Genomic DNA, 22594 nt, shown 5'->3' on the forward strand with positions numbered 1-22594 from the left:
ACTGTCTGGGACTACAGCTTTCACTTGTCTGCCCTTTGACATGGTATATGTTTTGTAATAGCCAGCAGCTCTGTCCTTGGCTGTGCCCCCATGAGGTCATAAACAAAACATTTACGATGTCGGAGCAAAGCAATCGGCCCTGGCAAAGAGAAAATGGCCTGACATACTGCCTTTTCATCGGGCTGTCTATTCATTCAGGTGGTGGCTGGGATACGTACGTCAGGCTTGGAGTGCTGGAAGATGATAAGGGGGAGGGTGAGGTCGTGCTGGGACAAGCTGACCAGATATTCTCTGAGCAGAGACTTGGAGGCGCCCTCCGTTTCACCCTCGCAGCGGTGAAGAAACGGGACCATCCACTGGAAACAATCCTTCACATAGCGCTCCAGATTTGACTAAAGGAAAAAAAAAAAATTATAATAATAATAATTTTCAGCATTACATCCTGGTTTAGATCATTTCCTGTATCTTGATCATATTTGAGGACTGAAAATATTGCTTTTGTGAAAGACATAGGACTGGGCAATTAATGAAATTTGAATCAAATTGAGACATTTTAAATTCTCAATGATCAGCTTCATGTATTTTAATTGAAAGGTCAACAGCCAATCCACTGTCAGTAAAAGCGTGTGATTTGGGGTTTAACCACTGGAGGAAGAAATTGGGTTATTTTTGTGTTCAATGGCAATGATCAAAAGTCGTAATTACCGTATTTTCATTAAATCAGTTTTGAGAGCCATTTTATCTGTAGAAGGAAAATATTGTACAAATATTTCCCAAACATATAATGGCTTACCAAGTGCAACAGAAAACCAATTAGAGTATTTATAGAAAATCTCTACTGTGGAGATGGACCTTCGTATCTAAAGTACTTGTAATAAAAACGTCAGGGACCTGACAAAGTTCACCATCTTTTGTTTTACAGTCCTTTCAAAGTAATTACAGTACTCTTAACATTACTTCAAACCATATACTTAAAACTTGCTGAACAATAATAGCAGCACTAGGTGGGCTGTACTGCAATTTGAGTATGACAAGTTCACCCAGGGCCACTGCACCACTGAGTCACAGTTCTCGTTTAAGTAAACACCCAGTTTTAAGATTCTTAATGCAAACTTTTCCACCCACCCACACAGACAGCGCCATTTTACCTTGCCGTAATATATCGGTGATTATGAAAGAGATTGGAGGCAGGCGAAGAGTTTGGTAAACACACTCAAATACGCAGACATACACAGACAGAGCCCAAAGGGAGCGGCAGTCAAACAGCATGTGTTAGTGCAGTCAACAGTATTTGCTGGCAGTCTGCCTGTATGAAGTGTACTGGCTGTGGTCTTCTCAGGCTTAAGCTGGCAGTTATTAGCCACAATTTACAGGGCAGCTCATATTGTGTACTCCACAGGGACGAGTAACTATAGTACCTGCTACACACCACCTTTCACTGCTGTCTGAAGGTTTAGGCTAAAGAGAAAATCGATGTCAAGTGCCATGGTGTTCAAAGTTTTAAATTAACTAAACACTAAATCCTTTGTTATTAAACCATGTATATGGTGTTTTAATAGTACTGTATCCTGGTCTAAGTTATTTTTGGCAACTTTAGTGTCATACATTTGCAGCTTTCTGGTCAAAAGCATTCAAAAACTGAGTGAGTGCTGCCTCCAGTGGGCAGAGCAAGTGCTATGTGACATCACAGCCAGGTGTTTTTGATAACAAACACCTAGCTGCAGGAGTGGAGTTTAAAGTGTAGATACCCGTTATGTTAATCACACATGCCCTGTCCCAATTCAATGGCTGCGCACTTCGTCAGATGCTTTTGAGGGGCACTTACATCACTTCCCGCGCAAAAAGGTCTGTCCGATTTTTATGCACCCCACCAGGGTGGCCGGCAAATGTGCCTTGTGTTTCCATGGAGCTCGGCAATGAACCAACACTGCCTGGCCAAAAAAAAGTTGCCACCTGGATTTAACTAAGCAAATAGGTTGGGGTTGCTGCAGTTGATCAGTTCTAGGTTCAGCAACAAAATGTGAATGTGGTCAGCTGACTACCTGAATATACTGAATGACCAAGTTATTCCATCAATAGATTTTTTCTTCCCTGATGGCACGGGCATACACCCAGATGACAATGACAGGATTCATCGGGCTCAAATTGTGAAAGAGTGGTTCAGGGAGCATGAGACATTATTTTCACACATTGATTAGCCTCCACAGAGTCCAGACCTTAACCCCATTGAGAATCTTTGGGTGTGCTGGAGAAAGCTTTGTGCAGCGGTCAGACTCTACCATCATCAATGTAAGATCTTGGTGAAAAATGAATGCAACACTAGATGGAAATAAATCTTGTGACATTGCAGAAGCTTATTGAAACAATGCCACAGCGAATGCATGCCGTAATCAAAGCTAAAGGTGGCCCAACAAAATATTAGAGTGTGTGACCTTTTTTTTTTGGTGACGAGTTTTTTGGCCAGGCAGTGTATATCCCACCATGCACCACACGTCACTTATTCAGGAGTCCCTAGCCACTACAGAATACACTTTTAAATGTAAGCACTGGTGTACCTCATCTACAACGGAGCTACATTAAACTGTTAAAATCTGAATAAAAAGCAGCCGCCACGGTTGGCGTAATGTAAGTGCACAGAAACTGGTTCACGAACGCTCCATGGTGTAGGCCTGTCCCATTTCGGCACGGCCCTTGCGGCTCACGGAGACTACATGGAGGGGCAACCGTTGATTTGGGACATGGCAACTGTTCCTTATACTCCCAGACCCCGTCACTTCTTCATCCTCACTTGCCCAATAGTCCAACAGGTGATGCCCAAGTCAACAGCTCTATTTAAAATGTGGTTCTGGGACAAATTTTTTTAGGTTTAAATTTAATTATGTTTACTTGTGCAATAAACAAATGCATTCAAGAAATGCGGTCTTATTTTAAAATATTATTTTGCATGAGATGGGGGTCTGTCAAGTTTCTCGTTTGACACACATGGTAAGATAATCAGATATGTGTAGAGACCAATAAACTTTGATGTTACACACCTGTCTAACCATGTGTGACATGTCTGATAAGGGAGTGAGCGCATGTCACCATCTGTACAGGTTCTAATCATACTGTATTTGAATAACACTTCAGAAAGTCTCCATGTGATAATTACTGTTCAGTCTGGCTGGTGCACAGGGCTGAAGACTCAACTAATGTAATCACACACTTACGTTCTTCATGAGCAGACGGAGCTTGTCAATGTTGCTGAGCTGCTGCAGGTCTTTAAGTGTCAAACTTAATTCACAGGATGTCTCATATACCAGCGTCTCCATGGTGACCAGGTCATCACACAGGCTCTCCAACCCCGGGATCTCACGCTCTTTTCCCAGACGCACCAGAGACAGAGCGCAGTCCACCTGACAGAAGAGAAGTGCATATAGTGCAAATTGTCAGATTGAGAATCCAAATATTGTGTAAGTGATGGAAATAAATACTGAGATACATAGCTAATAGGGCTGGGTAATATGATAAAAAAAAAAAAAAAGACTTGTATTGATCGATCTCAAATTTCTTCCTCCAAAGTCTGAACTCCCCAAAGCACATCTTATTGCAGACATAGGATTAGCAATAGACTTCTCGATTAAATAGGCCCAAGCATATCATTAGGGTGAGACATGACTGAATCTTGATTGCGATTAAAATATGACAAACTGCCCAGCCCTAATTAATATTTTACATTTTATCTTGTTAGGGTTGTAGGGATGGAGGACAACTTGTGTTATTTAAGGAATTCTCCATAACCTGCACGGGCATACCAAGGACAACTCCACTTCTGTCCTTGCTGGCATCTCTGTGGACAATGTGCTGAGATTACAGTGTCTCAGGGTCCTACACTAATGGTCAATACACCTTTCTGACATCCAGGACATCCAGCATTTTCTTTACAATTCTAGGACAACATTTATTTCCATAACAACAACTTTTGGTTAGACACACAATACATACTAAATAGTGGAAATTAGTTGCAAGCTGACAAATATTGCCTTTACCTAGCAGCATAATGCTACTCAAGAGGAGGGAGAAACTATTTTTATTAATAACTATTACTAGTTATTGTGGAAAAGGACTTTAAAAATGTAATGGTGCTTAAGTCCATCCAATTTGGTCATACTTTATAATAGCTACATCTTAATTAGACGTAATAAAGCATGAAGAAGGAGTCAATTCAAAATGAGCAAATAGTTTACTAATAGCCTTGTTTATTAAGAATAATTTGTAATTAATACCCTTAATTAATATTAAATAGTTACTAAGCCTGAATAATTCTTAATAAATTATTTTTCATTATTAATCAATTCTTTCTTCATGCTTTATTAAGGCTAATTAGGTGTAGTTATTGTTAGTGTTACCCACAATTCTAACTTGAGATCATTAAAGCCCTTCAAAAGCATTTGTCATTACTAATATCTAATCATTCGTCTTTGTGACATAAAGCATGGTAGATTTGGGCTTGTTCCAATGCTGATCAATAGATTTCCATCCAGAAGAGCAAGCGGTCAATATCCGACCACCTATACGCTGGCAACACGCCCAGCCAATCGATGCCCGGCCACCTGTGGATGCCAGCCAATCAATAGCAAAAGCTACAGCTCCCTATAGTGATGATTGCTTTCTCCTCACCTTTTAGACAAGGGGAAGGCCCAGTGGCAGGGCTGTTAGCGTAGCGTGTGCCATTGACACACAGACACATTCACTGGGGCTACAACCTTGTCATTCTTTGCTTACTCAAAATGTTTACGACTGAATAAATTATAGCACTCCACAAACAAAGATGAAAAAAAGCTACAGATTTACCTTGAGTCAGAGGCTATGCAATTAGATACAAGAGAGCAAAGTCTATTGATCTGCCAGTAAGTAACGGCTCCCGCTAAAGCACCTAAACTAGAGGTATTCAGCCCCTGCGCTAAAGTTTTAAAAAGGTAAGGAAATGTCAAAATAACATATAAAAATGCAAAGGAGGAAAATTACAAAACACCAAAACCTATTAATGTGATGTTTTTGAGAGCAAAAGCACAACATATGTGAATAGGATGCTCCAATTAGGCTAGTGTTGTAACAAGTTCATGATGAAAAGAGACTTTAATTAAAATGCTATCAGCGTAGTTCTGGGAAATTCAATTTTTTTTGCTGTGCTGTGTAGCCAATTGTCTTCAAAAATGAGCAATGGACCCTAAAATGCTTCGGCTTCACTCACTTGAAATGGAGAAATGAATCGGAAAAGCTTTGAGTTCACTTCAGTTAGCCCTTTTCCGCTAAGACAAAACGAAAGCGGTGACAACCTTGATCCATCACTGTGAAAAGCCACTATAAAACGCTCGGATGAAGTGGGCGGAGAGAGTGGGCAGCCTCTGTTACATCCCATTACTTTACTAAACAAGTGCAATCAACTCCTATTTTTCAGTTACAGTGACAGAAGCAGTGGTTACTCTTCATTACAAGTCCATATGGTAAGTGTGATAATCAGTGCTGTGGATAGGATCAAAGTGACCTTGACTGATGGGGACTGGCAACATCTCCTCTGCGCCACCAATCCAGTTTGTCACTTGTTTACGCTCCACTCATCCAAAAAGAAGCACAAAGGCAATTATTTTCTGTCCGGACAGACTGCAAGCTAATTCTTTCCAGCATCTGTCTCCTCGTAAAAAATGGAAAAACGTAATTGAGACATTAATTCTGGTTGTCATGTTTTTTATGGCTTACCTTGGTCAAACAAAGTGATGAAAGTGAAATAGTATATGAGAGAAGTTACATAAGCTTTTGTGATGAGATGTGTTGTGGCTAGAGCTGATATTAAGCACTTTATGATACAATATGTTAATACTGTAATAAAAGTAAAGGTACAGCATGTTACTATAATATAGAATGCATACAAATTGTGAATTAAATTTCACTCAATGGTCAAAACCAATCTCCAAACTGAAACATGCATAGGTGAGAAAGAAAAGGCACATTTTTAATGGTCGAAAGCATTCCATCTTTAAAACAAAAAGATGATTTAAATTACATGATCCATATTTTAATATAAACAGATTTTGAAAAACATTATAACGCTTCATTCTAAACAGATATGAATATTGCATTTGCCAGGAATGTAAAAAATGCAAATATATGAATTTCTGGTGTATTATTCACCCCTACTTTATATTCCACATTAAAATCGTGTTTTATCAGGAGTATTTACCTGTCTGGAATTGAACTCGATGTCTTTGGCTCGTGTCTGATACCAGTCGGTCAGAAGCTGGATGGACGGAGCAGCAGATCGAAACCTCAGCAGCTCAGGGGATTCTTCATACAGGAAGTCATCATCAACAAACAAATGTTGATCTAAAACAGCTCTATAGGCCCAAACATAAAGTGAGAAGGTACAGTTAAAGTATAGTTTATTGTCCCTGTAGGAAAATATTTTCAGTGCATTTAACATATCCTTCAATATACCTAAGGCAGTATGTCAGGTGCAGTGGGCAAGGTTATATATTATGTTAAAGAGCCAAGGAAGTTACACACAAGTTACATGGAAAAGATTTAAAAGATAATAATAAATAGGTTGTTTATTGATTATATGGAAAATTGTCTTAAAGTACTGTTTTCACTTTTACCGACATGTGAAACTTAACTTTTTTGTACAGAATAAACTGCAAACTAAACTTGCAAAAAATTGCAAACTAAACAGCCGAAAATATACAGTATATATCGAGTTTAAACACTCCGGGCAGTGGCATCATTCCAGTACCAGCAAACTGGGGAAAATAACCTGTCTCACTAAAGCCACTTCTGCTAATATAATAAATGTGCAAAATAAAATTGTAAATGAAGCTGAATTTCCAAGAGACCAGAAGCAAATGGCAACAGTTGGCATCCAAACAAGATTTCATTGTTGCTATGCTTCTGTGAGCCAGGTTTTGTTCCCAACATTGTCTGCAGCATAAAACTGCAGTGCTTTGGCCAACACTCCACAACATGTGTCAACTAGTTAATTGTGAAATAAAGGCCAGATTGTATTTGTTGTATTTTCCTATCTTTTGTAGTGTTCATCAAAGTAAGATACATTGATGAACACTAATTAAAAATATGCAAGCAAAACAGTCATTACCTGCACTCCTCAGCTTCACACCAGTCCATCTCTCTGTGTCTCTGTTCATCCCAGGGAATCATCACCAATTCACCATTGTCATCCATTCTGAAGAAGAACAATTTTAAAGTTAGTAATCATATCCAACACATATTTTAATTGCCTCAGTATTATTGTAAAATAGTACGAAATGTAATTATGCAGGTCCTGCGAGGTCGTTTTGGTATTTACATTTTTTACTTTTCTCATTTTGCCTTAATGCTTCACAGATCTTATGTATTCACAATATCATGAGTTCTCGGTAGCGACTTTCCAGCTTGTTTTCTACTGCAAAAGGCAAACAAACTCAACCAGAGTTCATATAAAACAATACAGATATTTTTTACTAGCTTCATAACGCCTTCCCACTCTCCTACTGTATAACAGCATCTTATAAATCAGTGCAACGCCATAAACCACGTCCCAACTCGGAGCTGAGCGAGCAACATATGTGAAATGGAACTAGCAGATTGTAATAAGAAAAAAGGTGTAAAAGAAAAGCACAACAATAAATAAGTCAAAGAGCCTTGTGAAAGTGTGTTAATAGAAAAAAAGACTATTGTTTTACAAGTTGGTACTAGCACAGCGTCATCCAGACCTCCTTGAGTTTGACAGGTATTGAAGTTGATAAATAGAAAACACAGAAGAAAAATAACTGTAACCTCACATGTCAGGACTGTCAAGACTTCTCAAAATCCACCGCACAAATGGACAGCACCAAAACAAAATGTCTCATCTTTAATTTTAAAGATTAATGCATGTTCCCTTTTTATCTATTTATTTGGAGACAGCAAAATATGAACCGAGGTTGTAAAAACTCAAGGAGATACCACGGATAACAAATCATCTATATATTTTATTGTAGCTGGAGGCCAAGTGTGCGCTCCAAGATAGCAGACTGGGGTTATTTTCACGCTACTATAAATTGTATCCAATCACAATATACATAACTGTCCAAGTGGTTCATGTGATTTATGTTGTTGTGTAAAACCAAAAGGGATTTTTAGCAACTCTCCAAAGCAAGTCCATCCATTAAAGTTGGACTTCAATGAGGCAATGACAAGGACTGAGAAGAGCCTTTGGTTTATTTAGGATATGACAAATATCAAAGTATTTAACATCAATTTCACATGTTTTCCTCATTGCAGTAGCCATATTTCAGAGTAAGCTAGTATAATGCAGAATGTGTCCAGAAAATAATGAGAAGAAAATTAATTTGGCAATAAAATATTTTTAGTAGACAAATGCTGAAAAATTATCTTGGCTCTGAATGCCACCAAATTTCAAAAGTCCCAACAAAGAATGTTATGTAGCCTACAGCTCAAATGTTAAAATAATATAAATATGCATTTCTCTTTAAGAGCAAATAGTTGACTGTGAAATCAGATTTTTGTTTCCAGAAATTTCCAGAAATATGCATATGCATTTTATAAATATATTTTTCACATTGAATCATTTAAATATTGTGTGAGAAAAAGTTATATCTTCCCTTATCTACTCCATTAAACAAAGTGGCACTTATTTGTCACATTGGTTTTACTTTCTCTGGTCTAATCCTTTTAAACTTTCAATAACCGCTTCCTACCATGCATCTGTAGTTGCCTGAGAGAAAGTATTGATCAATATTACAAGGGAAGGTTTTCTGGGTGCATTCAGGCGAGATTATGGCATATTTTCCAACAGATGGCGTTGGAGGGAGCTGTGTGGCAGCCGTGGTTGGAGGAGCGGGGGAAATAGGAAAGTGCCCCACAGCAGAAGCACCTCTGTGATGGATGCTCACTGCAGCGCCGCAGTCGCCTGACCTCCATACAAACTCAAGACATGGCTAATAAAAGGCAGTGCTGATGGAGAGTGTGAGGGGATAGGTGGGCACCATCATAATTATTTCTATACTCCATTTATGCTTGTGACTTCAGGGGTCTGATACTGTATGTCCCTGTGATTTTTGTACATGTGACAGCAGATTTGAATACATGAAAGGGAGAAAAAGAGAGCAAAGGAAGATCAAATGAAGCAAAAAAGGAACTAAGTGGGCTCCTCAGTAAATCCAGTGAGGGAGGTTAGAAAATACTACTGCAAAACCACATTTCTTCTCTACTATAAAACATATCTTAGTCAACATATACTATATCATAAAACAAAACCATCTAACAATGGTGTATTTGTTTAATGTAAACTTTAAGCCATTATAGAATGTTATTACCTCTTGAAAAACATACAGTTTTGTATTGTTTCATTCACACATGTTTGAGTAATCCTTTATTATTGGTTTGTCTACATCTCCAAAGCTCAAAATGCTCTGTTCCAGTTTGTGACAAAGCGGCAGTTTTCAAGTTAACAGCTACATTTTACCTTTTGTTGAGTAAAGAATCGCAATTACAGGGCTGAAATTATCCAAATGATTCTACTGAAGGTGTATGGAGTGTTTGCAGTTTGAGAGAAGAACTCAGTCTAAATATGCAAAGTTTAAACATGTGTTAAACATTTGTGAATGAAACAAAACACAACTCCAGGTATGTTTTTAATGGGTAAATAACATTATAACATGGATCAGGAAATAGTGTAATATGGGCCCTTTAACGTTGGTTTCATTTTTGAGTGATTAAAATAACTAAACTTAATCAAAATAAATCATTATTGCTTTTAATGGCAAGGTTTATGACCATATCAATGACAGACTTTTTTTTAAATAAAACTAAAACTTAATGCTTTCTACACCACTACTAGTATAACACACAGGAAAGTATACCAAATATTGCTAAATTACAAACACCATGCTTTTCCTGCCATACAATTGTCTCTAAACCTGTCAAAGAGGAAAACAAATCAAACTTTTGTGATCAATAATTGCACAGCCCTCTCTAACCCTGCTCTTCGCTCCCTTTACTGCTTTTACACTTGTTGAAACTTGAAAGTCATTACAGCGCTGTGCGTGTGGCCACCTCTGTCACACTACACTTTGCCCTTTTCCAGGTTTTCCCAAAAGCTCTGACATTTGGAGTCCACAGAGCACCCGGAGTCGGTGCTCACTTTCTCAATCATTTTCAAGGCACACATGAAAGCTGTCACAAGGTAGTTTTTACAAAGGTGGGGAGAAAGTACGAGCAAATGATATTTTACTTTTCTGTTTTTATATAGGTGACTGGATACATTTTAGATTACTCCATATAAGTATGTAATGTTGAACAAATGCATTTATTTATTTTTCCCTTTAACCTATGATGTTTATAAATTGCTAAAGTATATCTCAGTAAGTACAGTTACTAGTTGGAGGGTCTGACCAACTTGGTAAAAGACAGTTGTGCTAATCTCTCTGCCTCTGTGTTTCTTGTGGGGTTTTTTTTATCAAATAAGTCTAAAAGTCTAAAAATTGAAAATAATGATTAGGTAGCCAACACAAACTGAAGATAACTGAATTTAACTGAAATACTGGTACTGCTTGGTGTACAATTTTAATAAATAAATACTTCCGGCATTATAAATTCTACAAAAATAATATTGTAGTCACATATTTGAGTGTGGTCAGTCTAGTAAGGGTGAAAACAACAATATTAAGGGCACATGAGACTCACGTGGCTTCAGGCAGCAGGATGGTGTATTCATGTGGAGAAGTTGTTTCAGGAAAGTTACAGAGGACAGCGAGGCGATGCTGGAGAAGCTCTGCACCGTGGAAGGTACACAGAATATCCAGGGCCTGGACATTACTCTCCTATGGGAACAGGATCAATGCTTTGAGCTTCTATTAGATCATATCAGCTTTCATTTAACGGGCTGTGAAAGTTTAAACTGCACATAATAATGTAAGTTTGTGTTTTACATACGAAACACTTTGTCGGATACCTCCAGGGGTTTTTTTTCCTAAAATGTAAGACTTTTAAAATAACTTTTCAAAGTCAGTAAAAATTTAATGTCCAACATTCAATTTGCATAAAAAGTCTCTATTTTGGCAAATCTCTTGTTGCAGCAGGATTTTAACCTTAGTTCTGAACTAAAAATTAGTTCTTGCTCCATCCTTGACCTCTCTTGAATATTTCATTACAAAATACAAAACCATATTTTTGCATTTCTTAAGGCTGGTCAGTTATAACTTTCCCATCTTATTAATACATTTGGTGCAACTAATATTTATTTTAATGTAAGCTACCATCAATAGTTAAAACGATTCACTGAGATTACCAACTACAAAATATAGAAAAAGTAAAAATAATAAATGTAACATTGTAATGCAAAGACCAAGGACTACAACTCAAAGATGGTGGTCAAGGTAAAGACTTTACCCGAGCATAGTCCCTTGCTGACAACACAATATTTTGACTTCTGAACTTCTTGAAGAACTCTGCATCATATTTCTGCTCAGCTGCATGGGGCCCGCCAAGAATCTCCTAAAACAGGAACAAGAAAGTGTTGAGTTCATGAAGGGAAATTTGTTAAAGGAGCAAAGTAATCCTTTGCAGGAAAATACCATGGCTGTTCAGAAAGTCAGACTAAAAGATGGGTGGAAAGAGGTGAATTAGCTGTGACTGCAAAGTATAAAGAGGAAGCAAGTCAACAGAGGTGCTATTTAACTATTGAGGATGCAGTGTGTGCTAAAGTCTGAATGATGTCTTGGTCTTCAGCCTTAGAGGGATTTATCTGTTGAGAAAAAAAAAAAAAAACTTGAACATTTTCTTTTTTTCCCCTAGTGTGTGTCTGGGCATCTTTATGTGTTTGGGTAGACTAAATGCTGGACTATGTGTCTCCCTGATAGATGATGCTTTGAATGGGCCATATGCAGACATGGACAGACTCAAAGTCGGAATGATAAAAACCTTAATATCATATTCATAGACAGCTGGAGAAAATGGATTGGGGCGAGAGGAGACTTGACGAGCGCCGCAGTTACCATGACAATGTCCGAATAAAGAAAGGGAACGTCATTCAGTGCAAGTGTGAATATCTAGCAGCTTTTCAAAATCTCATCTTTCCAGTCGGGCGAAGGGGAGACGTAAGGTCCTCTGCTGTCAGTGATTTATTATGGATGGCTGTTGTTAACATGGAGGGAATTCGAAATGCGGTGGTAAAAGTTGCACTTGAAGCGTGAATCAATCAGTTCTGCAGTGGCCCTGATGCAATATGGCCCATTAGCAAACACTCATCTATCTCTCGAGTGGCTCATGAGCAAACCATTGCTTTCTTCATTTATATAGCACTTTCTTCTTAATAAATTCTGCCATTGTTTAATATTTCAGAGCAGATCAGTGGTGTTAAGAGAGTGTCGCGAGGAAAAAAGTGAAAATTGTCTTTGGGAGCTTTGAGGCGATTAAATATTAAAGGAGAGTGAATTACACGGCAAATGGAATAAACAACAATAACTTAATGGCATTTAAATTACATTCTCTCTTATAAGGCTCACACTGAAGGATTACTTTTTTTTTTGGACTATAAACAAGCACTTCTGTTAATGTAAGTGTAACACATGCCTTGTTAAACTGCAAGCAATCCCCATAGTTTTGATTACTGTTTGCTAATATGTTTTATTTATTTAGTATTTAGACAAAAACTATATAAATGTTGAGAAGATGTATCTCCTGCTGAATGCTGATCAAAACAGTGTCATAATGTTATACCTGGTCCTGCTGTTACACTATGAATAGGAGGTCGGAGTCTGCTAAAACCAAACACTACCTTTAAGTGCAAGGTTTTAGATTTCACATATCTTTTTATTTTAATTACCTTTTCATTTTTTGATTTACCTCATATGTGGCGAGCCGATCTAGGTAGCAGAGTAATTTTAAACGGCTTCGGCACAGCTCCTTCTGCTCCAAGGTCAGCCTAGCACAAAGAGAAAGAACCACGTGACATATTCTGAAAGCAAAATTGGACTTTTGTCAATACACAGCACGATTACATAGCACTGCTCTAAATTAACTGCAAACTGACTTCCTCCAGATGCCCAAGGGGACCAACCATATATAACAATAGCTGGGCCAGGGGACAACAAAGCACACACCAGCCTCCTTCATTTTCTATGGACCACAAATCAAGACCTTATGACCACACGGGCCCTTCAGGTGTTATGTATGGGACGCAAGCTGTCAATGAGCTGAGCGACTGCCCTCCCGAATCCAAACCATTTTCAAAGTCATTTCATCATGGTTGTAAATAAACGGCAATACACAAGTATGGCCAACAATTCAATCCATCATGGTTTTTAATATGGCCCATGTACAATGTACTCATCTATACATTTGGAATAAGGTTACATGACATCCAACTTATAGGATTTTTTATTTACTACTATAGCTAAATAATAGATAGAAGTTAACATTAGATATTTAGAGCTCCCAGTTAAATTTTTTTTGTGGGTTATTAGCACCATTTTGAGGGATAAAAAATATAATGTTCTGTTTTGAATTGTTACTATTTTTACTACTTTTTACTACTACTGTTACTATGGCAACAATTACTACCCAATTCTGAAACTTATGAATAGTAAAAGTAGCAGTAGTAATAGCAAAAACATAATTATGAAAAGTATTTTTACTCATGCTTGTTTGAATAACAATTAACAATTTAAGGTTGTTCAATGCACAGGGAAAAAGCGGGAGACGGAGCGACTCCTCCGAACAGGGCAAGGATCAAGCACGTGGCACCGGTGGAGATGACCCCTGACTGCTGTCTTAATCCGTAATCCCTCATTACACAGCACACTATCAGCAGACCTTATCGTGGGTCCACTACAGACTAACCACAGATTAACACTGGCTCAACATACCCATAGGCACATCAAAGACCACTGGCTTAGTACTGGCACTGGTGGTAATTATTGCTTTGCTGTGCCTCTTCAGAGTTAAGGAAGAGAAGTGGGGTTGGAGTAGAGACGGGAGCAGAGGGGAGCAGGGGGGAGTGGAGGAGATAAGACGAGATGCTACGTGAGCGCTTTCTTCCCATTCGTTGTCCACGAGGGGCTTGTGTGATGGCTTAATCGTCAAGTTTTAATGTAAACAAAATGGTTGGCAAAAATGTCAAACAAAAAGAACAGAATTTGGCCTTAGGGCTTTTTAAGTATTCAAATCTATTGTGCTCAGTGATAGTTTGATAAATCTTGTAACATTTTTCAGGCATTTGGATTTACATTGCTAAAATATTTCTAATCTTCTCATACTGTACTGGTTTTTGTGTGTCTGCCATTGCAGCAGTACAAATGCATACAATAACTACACTGACTGACTAAAGGCAGTCCAACGAAATATTAAGAGGTTTGTTTGTTTTTTGGCCAGTAGTGTATTATTCAGTCCCCTTGAACCTCAACTCTGCTTGATATGCAATACAAAATTGCATGAACCTGGCTGGTAAAATCACTTTCACTATTTTAGTTGAGTGGGTTACATGCATATTATTAGATGCATTTTTGAACTTTTTAGCTCAGGCCATCAACAGTTAATTCATTCAGCACAGACTGAGTATTGCCATATTATCAAAGGAGGCTCAAAAGTGCTATAGGTTACAAACTTTATATACTGCACTATGCAAGATATTTTAAATGAAAAGGTTCACTTCACAACATTTGTCATAAATATACTTTTGTGTACCTTTGATGACAACAAGCCAATAACTACTTAATAGTAATTTATACCTTGACAGCCACTTGATGAAAAAACGACCTTAATGTGACACAATATATCGTGGCACAATATTCAACTCCAGCCCAAGTCTGCTATACTATTAAACAGCAAATCTTGTAGCTGAATTCCTCTGAGATGCAGCATAAACAGTGTGCAGTCTTTCACATACAAATGACTATTTGGACAAACACAGAGGAGGGCAGAGGAGGTCATAAGCTTATATAAAGGTTTACACAATGAATACTGACCTATGGGGAAATTTGGTGAAGGAAATCGTGAAGGGTGAAGAGAAAAGAAGAATGTGTTTCAGTCATTGTGAATGAACAATAAACAACCACACGTAATGCACTTCTGCTGTGTGAATGGATGTCAAATACATGGCTGATTTGAAAATAATTAATGTAGATTGAAGTGTGTGTAGTGAAATGGTGTTAATTAGTGTGTATAAAATTTGATCATTTTAACAGAATCATCCCTCGTACATACTAGAGAATACATCAAAAAAGATAGTAATTATTGAAAAAGGGTCATTACTTGATATGGATTTTGACACCAAAACGATAATGCAAAAACACACTTTTTAGATAATAGAATGTAATTTTTACCACAAATAATACTGCATAAATACTAATAAAGTAGTTTCTTTACTGTTCTCATGTGGTCTTATAGAACTTCTGGTATGGATCAAGACCATTCAAAAACTATTCAGGAGGAGAAGTCCAAATTTGTTTGTTCATTTTTTTCAGTATGAATACTCAAATGAGGATTTACTAGTACCAACGCTATTATTAGTAACAACCCTATTAAGAATATTGCTATACTGATTTGAGTACTTCTTCCACTTCTATATCTGGAATTGAGAGGTACATTTTTATCCTTGTTTTGTTATTCAGAGTTTATGTACTGCAGTATAACCATTCTTGTATGTGTGAAAACCAGCCACACTTATAATGGCCCTTGGCCCTTTTGGGATGATACTTTGTTATGCACACATGGATATACAACATCTTTAAAATAAAACTGTCTAGATGCAGCAAAAAGTGTGAAAGCTCAAGACAAACAGCCCTGAACTGCATTCTGACAGTTAAAACAGCAATAACTACTGCTCAGAGATAGTACTCAGTGTAACGAGTGTTTTATCTTGTGCCTCACACTGCCTATAGGGAAACACTGGCTGCTGACACAACATGTGTTACAATACAAAATACAATACAAAAGTTTTGTTGTTGTTGTTGTTGGATGTTGAAATTTAAATAATGGATTTGACTTTGAGGAAAAAGGAAAATATCAGACAACAAAAAGAAAAGTACAATAACTCGTACTCATTATTAAAGTCAGAACAAAACAATTCACTCAAGTAAAAGTTTTGGGACTCATCAAGGAATTTTCATATTGTGATTACAATGGCTAAAATTAGTCTTATTAGTCTTAGTCTAATTAGTCAATAACACTTTTCTGTGTTATTGGATTCTGGATATTTTTGTTAACTACTACAAATCTCATCATTCTACTGTTGTTACTACGATACCTACTACAATAAAAGTAATATGTTTGCAACTTTCTGGAGGTGGCATGTCCCCTGCTTGATTCCATGGAAATAGCAAGATAAAACTATACTTCGTAATGTTCTCTTTTCAAATAGATAAATTTCATACCGTAGAACATTATAGCCAAAGAAACATCATCTTCATGGAAACAAGCAGTAGAACTTCTTCCAGGCCAAATAAGAGTCAGATTTGAAAAGATGCAAACACACAGAGCAATGACACATGTTTTTCTACGTTTTTTCAGTGCAATAAACAAAGCCAAAATGAAAAAACATGCAGTTTTTAAAAAGTTACTTACTGTGGCTTTAAATACTCTAATGACTAGTACTACTATTGCACTATTGTGAAAATAGAATGAAAATTGTATCTACTTTATGTTATGTGTTAGATTATGTATAAGAAATATTTTGAGTCACATCCGAGGTTTCACAGTGACTTGTTTAAAGGACAGTGGCCAGTGCATCAGTATTGTGAGATAAAGGGAGATATGACAAACGTAAGTCTCACCCTTGGAGCATGTAAAAGGACAAAAGTGGTGATGATGATGGCAGTCGGTAGTTAACTCGAGCTCTTATCTACACACAGTGACAGAGGAGTAGGAGTGATCGATACCAAAGCGCTTCTGTAATGGCGCCGCAGTTAAAAAGAAATTAAGAGAATTATTATCTGTCGCGAGGCTCGTCCGCGCAGCCTCAAGGCGACATGGTTAGATCCATCAGAGGGGGGGCTTGGTGCACCCACGCGTTTGCCAGCACGCATTCCGAGGCACGTGTACGGTACAAATGGCCATGTATAGGACAGAGACAAATGGGAATATTAAAAGAAGATGATTCTTATGATTTAAAGTAATGGTTTCATTCAGGTTGGTAAAATATGGCTTCTTTCAGGTCTTTTTAATTATCCTTGATCCCTTCTTCATCTACAAAAGTCACTTGATGTGCAATAGAGCTAAACAAGGTCCTTAACTTAAATTACGGAATTAAAAGACTGATGATTTACTGTCGATTACTGTATATCCTATATGCTGTAAGTTCATGGTTTAGAAGGCACTGGAGGCCGATTAAAATTAAAAGTATTCTTCTAGTGTCTATTGTTAATTTGCATCCCCTACAGTTGAGATTCCCAATTCAATCCCAGGGTCATTGAAATGCATTTAAAGTAGCTCAAATTGTCCGTGCACATGTGCCTGAGTGGGAGTGCGTGTATGAGAGGTGATTAGTGATCACTAAAGGCTTTTTCATTAGTCTCTCCCTGGGCACTCCACAACAAAGGCATAAATTACCTTCAGCAGATTACCCACTAATCTGCAGCACTGTGCTCCCCTGTTCTCTCTCCCATGTGCTCATTAATGTCTCTGCCTTTATGATCCCCTCCAAGGGGCCGCGACCTAATCAAACAATCATTGTGAAACCTTCCCGCTCTTGGCCTCCAATTCTGTCCTATCTATAAGTTAAATAACGGCATTGCAATTTTGCAACAGAAGCAGCTCAGTCCATCATTACAGTTCTCAGTGGGGAAATGAGAACTATATTTAGGCTCTCCAAAGAGTAAGTAACAGTCTGCAGAGAAGCCAAATCAAATGGGTAAGCAACAGGGAAACCTCAGTGAGATTTTCCCGCCTACTTAACAACTGCTCCACAAGTCGGAAGGAAGAGTTGCAGATACCTTAAATATATTAATGTTTTATGCATGCAGCTCATTTTTAAAGTATGGAGAAGAAACTCAGGTAAAGAAACTCACAATTTAGCCAGGGTCATGGAGAAGAAGTATGGTCTTTGCAAGCACTTTCGCTTAGATACAATCGTTTCTTTTGTTCAGGTTTAGCAGTCATTTTGCCTATTCTGACCCCACTGTCCACACTATAGGCAGACAGACAGTGTGTTACCTGCTGAAATCCACCCTGTCCAGCAGCTCTTGTCTTTTCTTATTTTCTCGTTCTCTTTTGATAGTCAGCTCCTCATCCTCAGACAATAAATCATCATAGGGAAGGTCATCAAGGTCAACGTCACCTGGCATGATAAATCTTAAACACAGAACACATAGAAAAAAAACACTGCACAGTAAATTATGTATCATATTAATATGTTTCAGAGTATGGCATTAAACTTATCAATCTCCATGGAGACAGGCAACCATGCCAAGATATATTTTTGTACAATACAAGTTCACATATCAAAGTATACAGCTTGGGCAAGGTCTTGAATATTAATAACAAATTAAAATTATCAAGTCAAACTTGCAATTTACAAGGTTGCAATTATTTGGGTAATGCTCTTTCAATGGTGTCTATATAAAATCTGCTAAAGTTGTAATTTAGAAATATACAAATATTTAGTTTTGAATGTTTAGAAAAAAGATGCAATACAAGAATCTCTTTAGCAGTTCTTTTTTCAGTGTGATATCAAGTGTGAAGATATGTTCAAAACATGCATTGTGAAGTTTCTTTTAACTATACAAAATAAATCATCCAACACATTAGACATATGTGCATCATAATTAGCTGAATCGCAGTATTTTTCAGTTCCTCTCACCTGCCTTCGTCTTCCCTGTTTCCAATGGCCACCAGTGCCTCCAGGTCGGTCCCTTTGAGGCCGTACATGAGCAGTTCTTTGGCCGCATCCACGTTTTCCGGGACTCTCTCCACACACTCGTGCAGTACCCACGAGCGCTTACGGATTTTACTCTGGGGGCGACCCGAATGGGATCGAGTTCAGTCGAAATGATGGGGATAAAATAAGATAGAGAATTAGGAGGAGGAGAGTGTGGAAATTCGCAACAAATTGGTAAAAATGATGCGTGAAATAAGAGTAAGGGGGATTTCAACACCCACTCGGCTTTACTCTATTTCTGCAGCTACCATACGCTGATAAACACCTAGACTTTAATAGTATTTTTCTATCTATATCTACACGCTCTTCTCTTATTATAATCCTTTCATTTCCTGCCATACATTTCTCAATTTTGGCTCAATCTCTTACCAGATAATCTTGAATGGAGGCGATGCTCACGGTACTCTTTCTCCACTGTCTCTGGTAGACAAGGTCAGAGTCCAGATTGTACGCATGGGCCAGAGATAGAGCCTCGCCATATTCTTCATTGTCTATCTGTGGGTAAATACAAGGATGAGTTAGAATAATATTGTCAATATAAGATTTATATACATCATGCTGGTGAGGATTGAAGCACTGAATTTTAATGCTTTCGTTAAAGATTTCATGTAGGAGATTTTTAACATTCAGTTTACAACCATGCCTACATTCTCCTGTAGGCACACTAAATCAATTAGGAGCAAAAATGTGATTAGGTATGTGTGACGTCTATGGTTGATTGTCCTGTATAATGGCCAAATAAAAATCTGTGTCCACATCTGTGACAATCTGCCTTTTTTAGTGATATTGTCATATTCTGCCTTTTTTAGTGATATTGTCATATAGTGATTCACTTTATTATGTGTTCAATGCAGCTTTATGCTCAGATCAGACTTCTCATATTGGTCTGTCTCTAACATTATCTACTATTATTGAATTTGTAATCAGTGTTTTTGTTTTTTTATAGTAGCAGTAATAAGGAACATTTATGCTCCAAAGTTGTATTAAATAAAATGATTCAAATACAGATTCCTTGTGCCACCATACTGTCAGCATAAACCTGTGAGAAACATCTTCCACTGTCAACAACAGCTTATCTCTACAGATTTGGCTGATACAATTGCAGCAGCAGGCTAGGTCACAACCTCTAAAAACAAAATGAAAAAATAAAGGGTCCAAGTTGAGCAAGTAACATGGAATTGAATATTCTAGAAGACAAGCAAGATCAAAGATGTTTTTTTTCCAGCTTTTTTTTTAGTTGTCATGCAAATCAACAGCCTCAAGCCTTGAGTGATTCACACTGATTTGGCAAAGGTCTTGACTTTCCATTTATCCCATCTGAGACAAGCACATCCAGTATAGGCTTTCCTCTCTTGTATTTGTACTAAATTATTAAAGTCAAAGAATTTGAATGTGTAATAATTAGGTAATAAAACCAGTGGCAGTTTGTGAAGAAATGTAGAAAACAAAAAGTTAGAAAATACAGGAAGTAGCAGGAAGCTCTAAAACGAAATACATCTACGGTATCTATGTCATCAACTAACATCAATTTCATCCAAAATTTACAATTTAACAATTTACACAAAAAGGCATTTTTCTGACAGTTTAAACATTTATTTAACAAAATAAAGGTGACATCGTGCATTTTTGTTGTCAAACCATAACTTTTGTGTAATTTAGACTTTTGGCTCTTGTTAACATTATGGTAATATTATGGCTAGGTAACCTCTATGTATGTCATATCTGCTGTCCATGTCCAATCAGGAAGTAAAAGTATAAACTTAATCAAAATTACAAAAAAAGACTTTTAGTTAAATCTTAAATATAACCATGTTAACTATGTTTTAGAGAAATTAGCAGTCTAATCTTTCATATCCTCTTTAAATGTTCAAGCAAAGTCAAGAACACTGCCAAGTACAGTGATTTGAATAGAATAGAATACATTTGATATTCAAGAAACAATATCTTCTAAATCAAAATATTTTGTCTATTTTTTTTACAGAATACTATATTACCAAACTGTTAAACACGTTTGTTCATTGTGCCACACTAGAAGCTCCATATAACAGCATGTGCACAGCATTGGCAGGCCCACTCTTTCAGATTACACATGTTACATTTAAAGTGGAAAACAACAGGAAAGGAATACAGTTGGAAAAGCACAATAGCCACCCCAAGTGCTACAAAAAGATAATAGTGATGTATGACTGGGTACCACTCCACTGTTGGAACTCATGGCGATGACTAATGGCGCCTAATGATGATGACAATGATGAAGAAGGCTGGAGATGATGGGCCATAAAAATGACTGATGAACCGTGCTCAAACTTGGGACCATGGAGCGGCGATAGCTCCCTCAGTGCTTTATGACGGTGCATGTTGTTGTCTTTGCTGCAATTTGTATGTGAGCAAGCAGGGACAGCCATATTTCTAATGCAGCAATTAGCATTTCAGAAGAACTCCTGGGATGCAGAAATAGCCTTAAAACAGACTGAACATCTTGCTTGGTTTAATTTTCGACAACGCCACACTTCTGGAGTCAAGCCAACATAACAATAGCCCTTTACTGAGCTGGCATAGGATTTATTTACTCAAAAAAGACATTACACAAATCAGACCATAATGCAGTCATTGACCATGTGGTTTCATATAACTTCTGAAAAGGACTGCAAAATTAAGTAGGAAAATGTATATACTGTATACTAAAAGCGATAAACATCAGTGAGTACAACTGAATAATGCTGCTTCACATTGATGTTGGCAGTGAAGTAAGCAGATTTAAATTAACTTCAAAGTGAATAAGCCCTTGCAATGTCGGTCTTCTAATTAGAAACAGAATAGTACATATTGAATATATATAATTTCACATCAGCATTCCAGTATTTTTAATGCTGAGCGGACTAAGTGTTCAGAAATTGTCACGATAAGATGCCAGTTTTATTTGAAGTTTCTCTGCAGTATTGGAATGTGTTTAACTAGCATATTTTATTTCTTTATTTCAAGAAGCAAACAGAGTGTTGTGCATTAGCCAACAGTGGCACACTAGCCTCCTACCTTCCTCTGGTACAGTTCTTCTGGTGTGGTTGACCTCAGGCTAACCAGGCGGTAGTTCTTGATTACGGTGCGTGGGCGTTTGCGTGGCGGTGCGAAGCGTTCCATCTCGGTCACATAATACAGGCCCTGTTTAATGTAGCCAAAGTAGCGTGCCTTGGCCGAGCTCTCGTCATCTGAGTCAGAGTCTCCTCCATCATCAGCGTCCTCGTCGTCACTGGACACAGTGCTCAGGCGCCCACGCTTCTGTGCCAGCTTCACTTCACACTACATGACAGCGGGGCAGAGAGAGGGGAAAATCAGAACTGTACTGAGGTTTGCGTGATAAGATTTAAAAGGAAATACATGTAAAAATGACCGCCCGTGGAAGGAGTGCACAAGATGGAGATTCTCATGCAAAAACAAAGGAAAAATACAACCTCCTCAAATACAGAATGTAATACATGTAAAAAGACTAAAGTCACATGAGATTGGAATTATACTGCAACCATATGGCTTTAATCATAAACCACAGCTGACATAATTACTTTTATGTACATAAAATCCATCTGTCTCTTTGGTCACACCACTTGGCACCATCTTTGTCCAGAATTAAATGTAATGTAATGCTGAGATTGAACCTGCCAGAAGGAAGAGATGAGTACAAGACGCTGAACA

General features: G+C 37.7%; 1 protein-coding gene across 1 annotated transcript in view; it reads right to left on the bottom strand.

Moving 5' to 3' along the window:
- Positions 1 to 22594, bottom strand: part of nbas (NBAS subunit of NRZ tethering complex) — a 150458-nt gene that overhangs the window by 108202 nt on the left and 19662 nt on the right. The window contains exons 15-25 of the mRNA XM_033990759.2: positions 21941 to 22204; positions 19277 to 19402; positions 18830 to 18981; positions 18184 to 18321; positions 12880 to 12958; positions 11425 to 11529; positions 10720 to 10856; positions 7130 to 7216; positions 6221 to 6374; positions 3210 to 3395; positions 219 to 392 (exon numbers count right to left, since the gene is read on the bottom strand). Of these exons, the coding sequence (XP_033846650.1) occupies positions 219 to 392; positions 3210 to 3395; positions 6221 to 6374; positions 7130 to 7216; positions 10720 to 10856; positions 11425 to 11529; positions 12880 to 12958; positions 18184 to 18321; positions 18830 to 18981; positions 19277 to 19402; positions 21941 to 22204 (1602 nt within the window). The remainder of the gene's footprint in view (positions 1 to 218; positions 393 to 3209; positions 3396 to 6220; positions 6375 to 7129; positions 7217 to 10719; positions 10857 to 11424; positions 11530 to 12879; positions 12959 to 18183; positions 18322 to 18829; positions 18982 to 19276; positions 19403 to 21940; positions 22205 to 22594) is intronic.

Source organism: Periophthalmus magnuspinnatus, chromosome 24, assembly GCF_009829125.3.
Source record: "Periophthalmus magnuspinnatus isolate fPerMag1 chromosome 24, fPerMag1.2.pri, whole genome shotgun sequence".
NCBI classification, from domain to species: domain Eukaryota; kingdom Metazoa; phylum Chordata; class Actinopteri; order Gobiiformes; family Gobiidae; genus Periophthalmus; species Periophthalmus magnuspinnatus.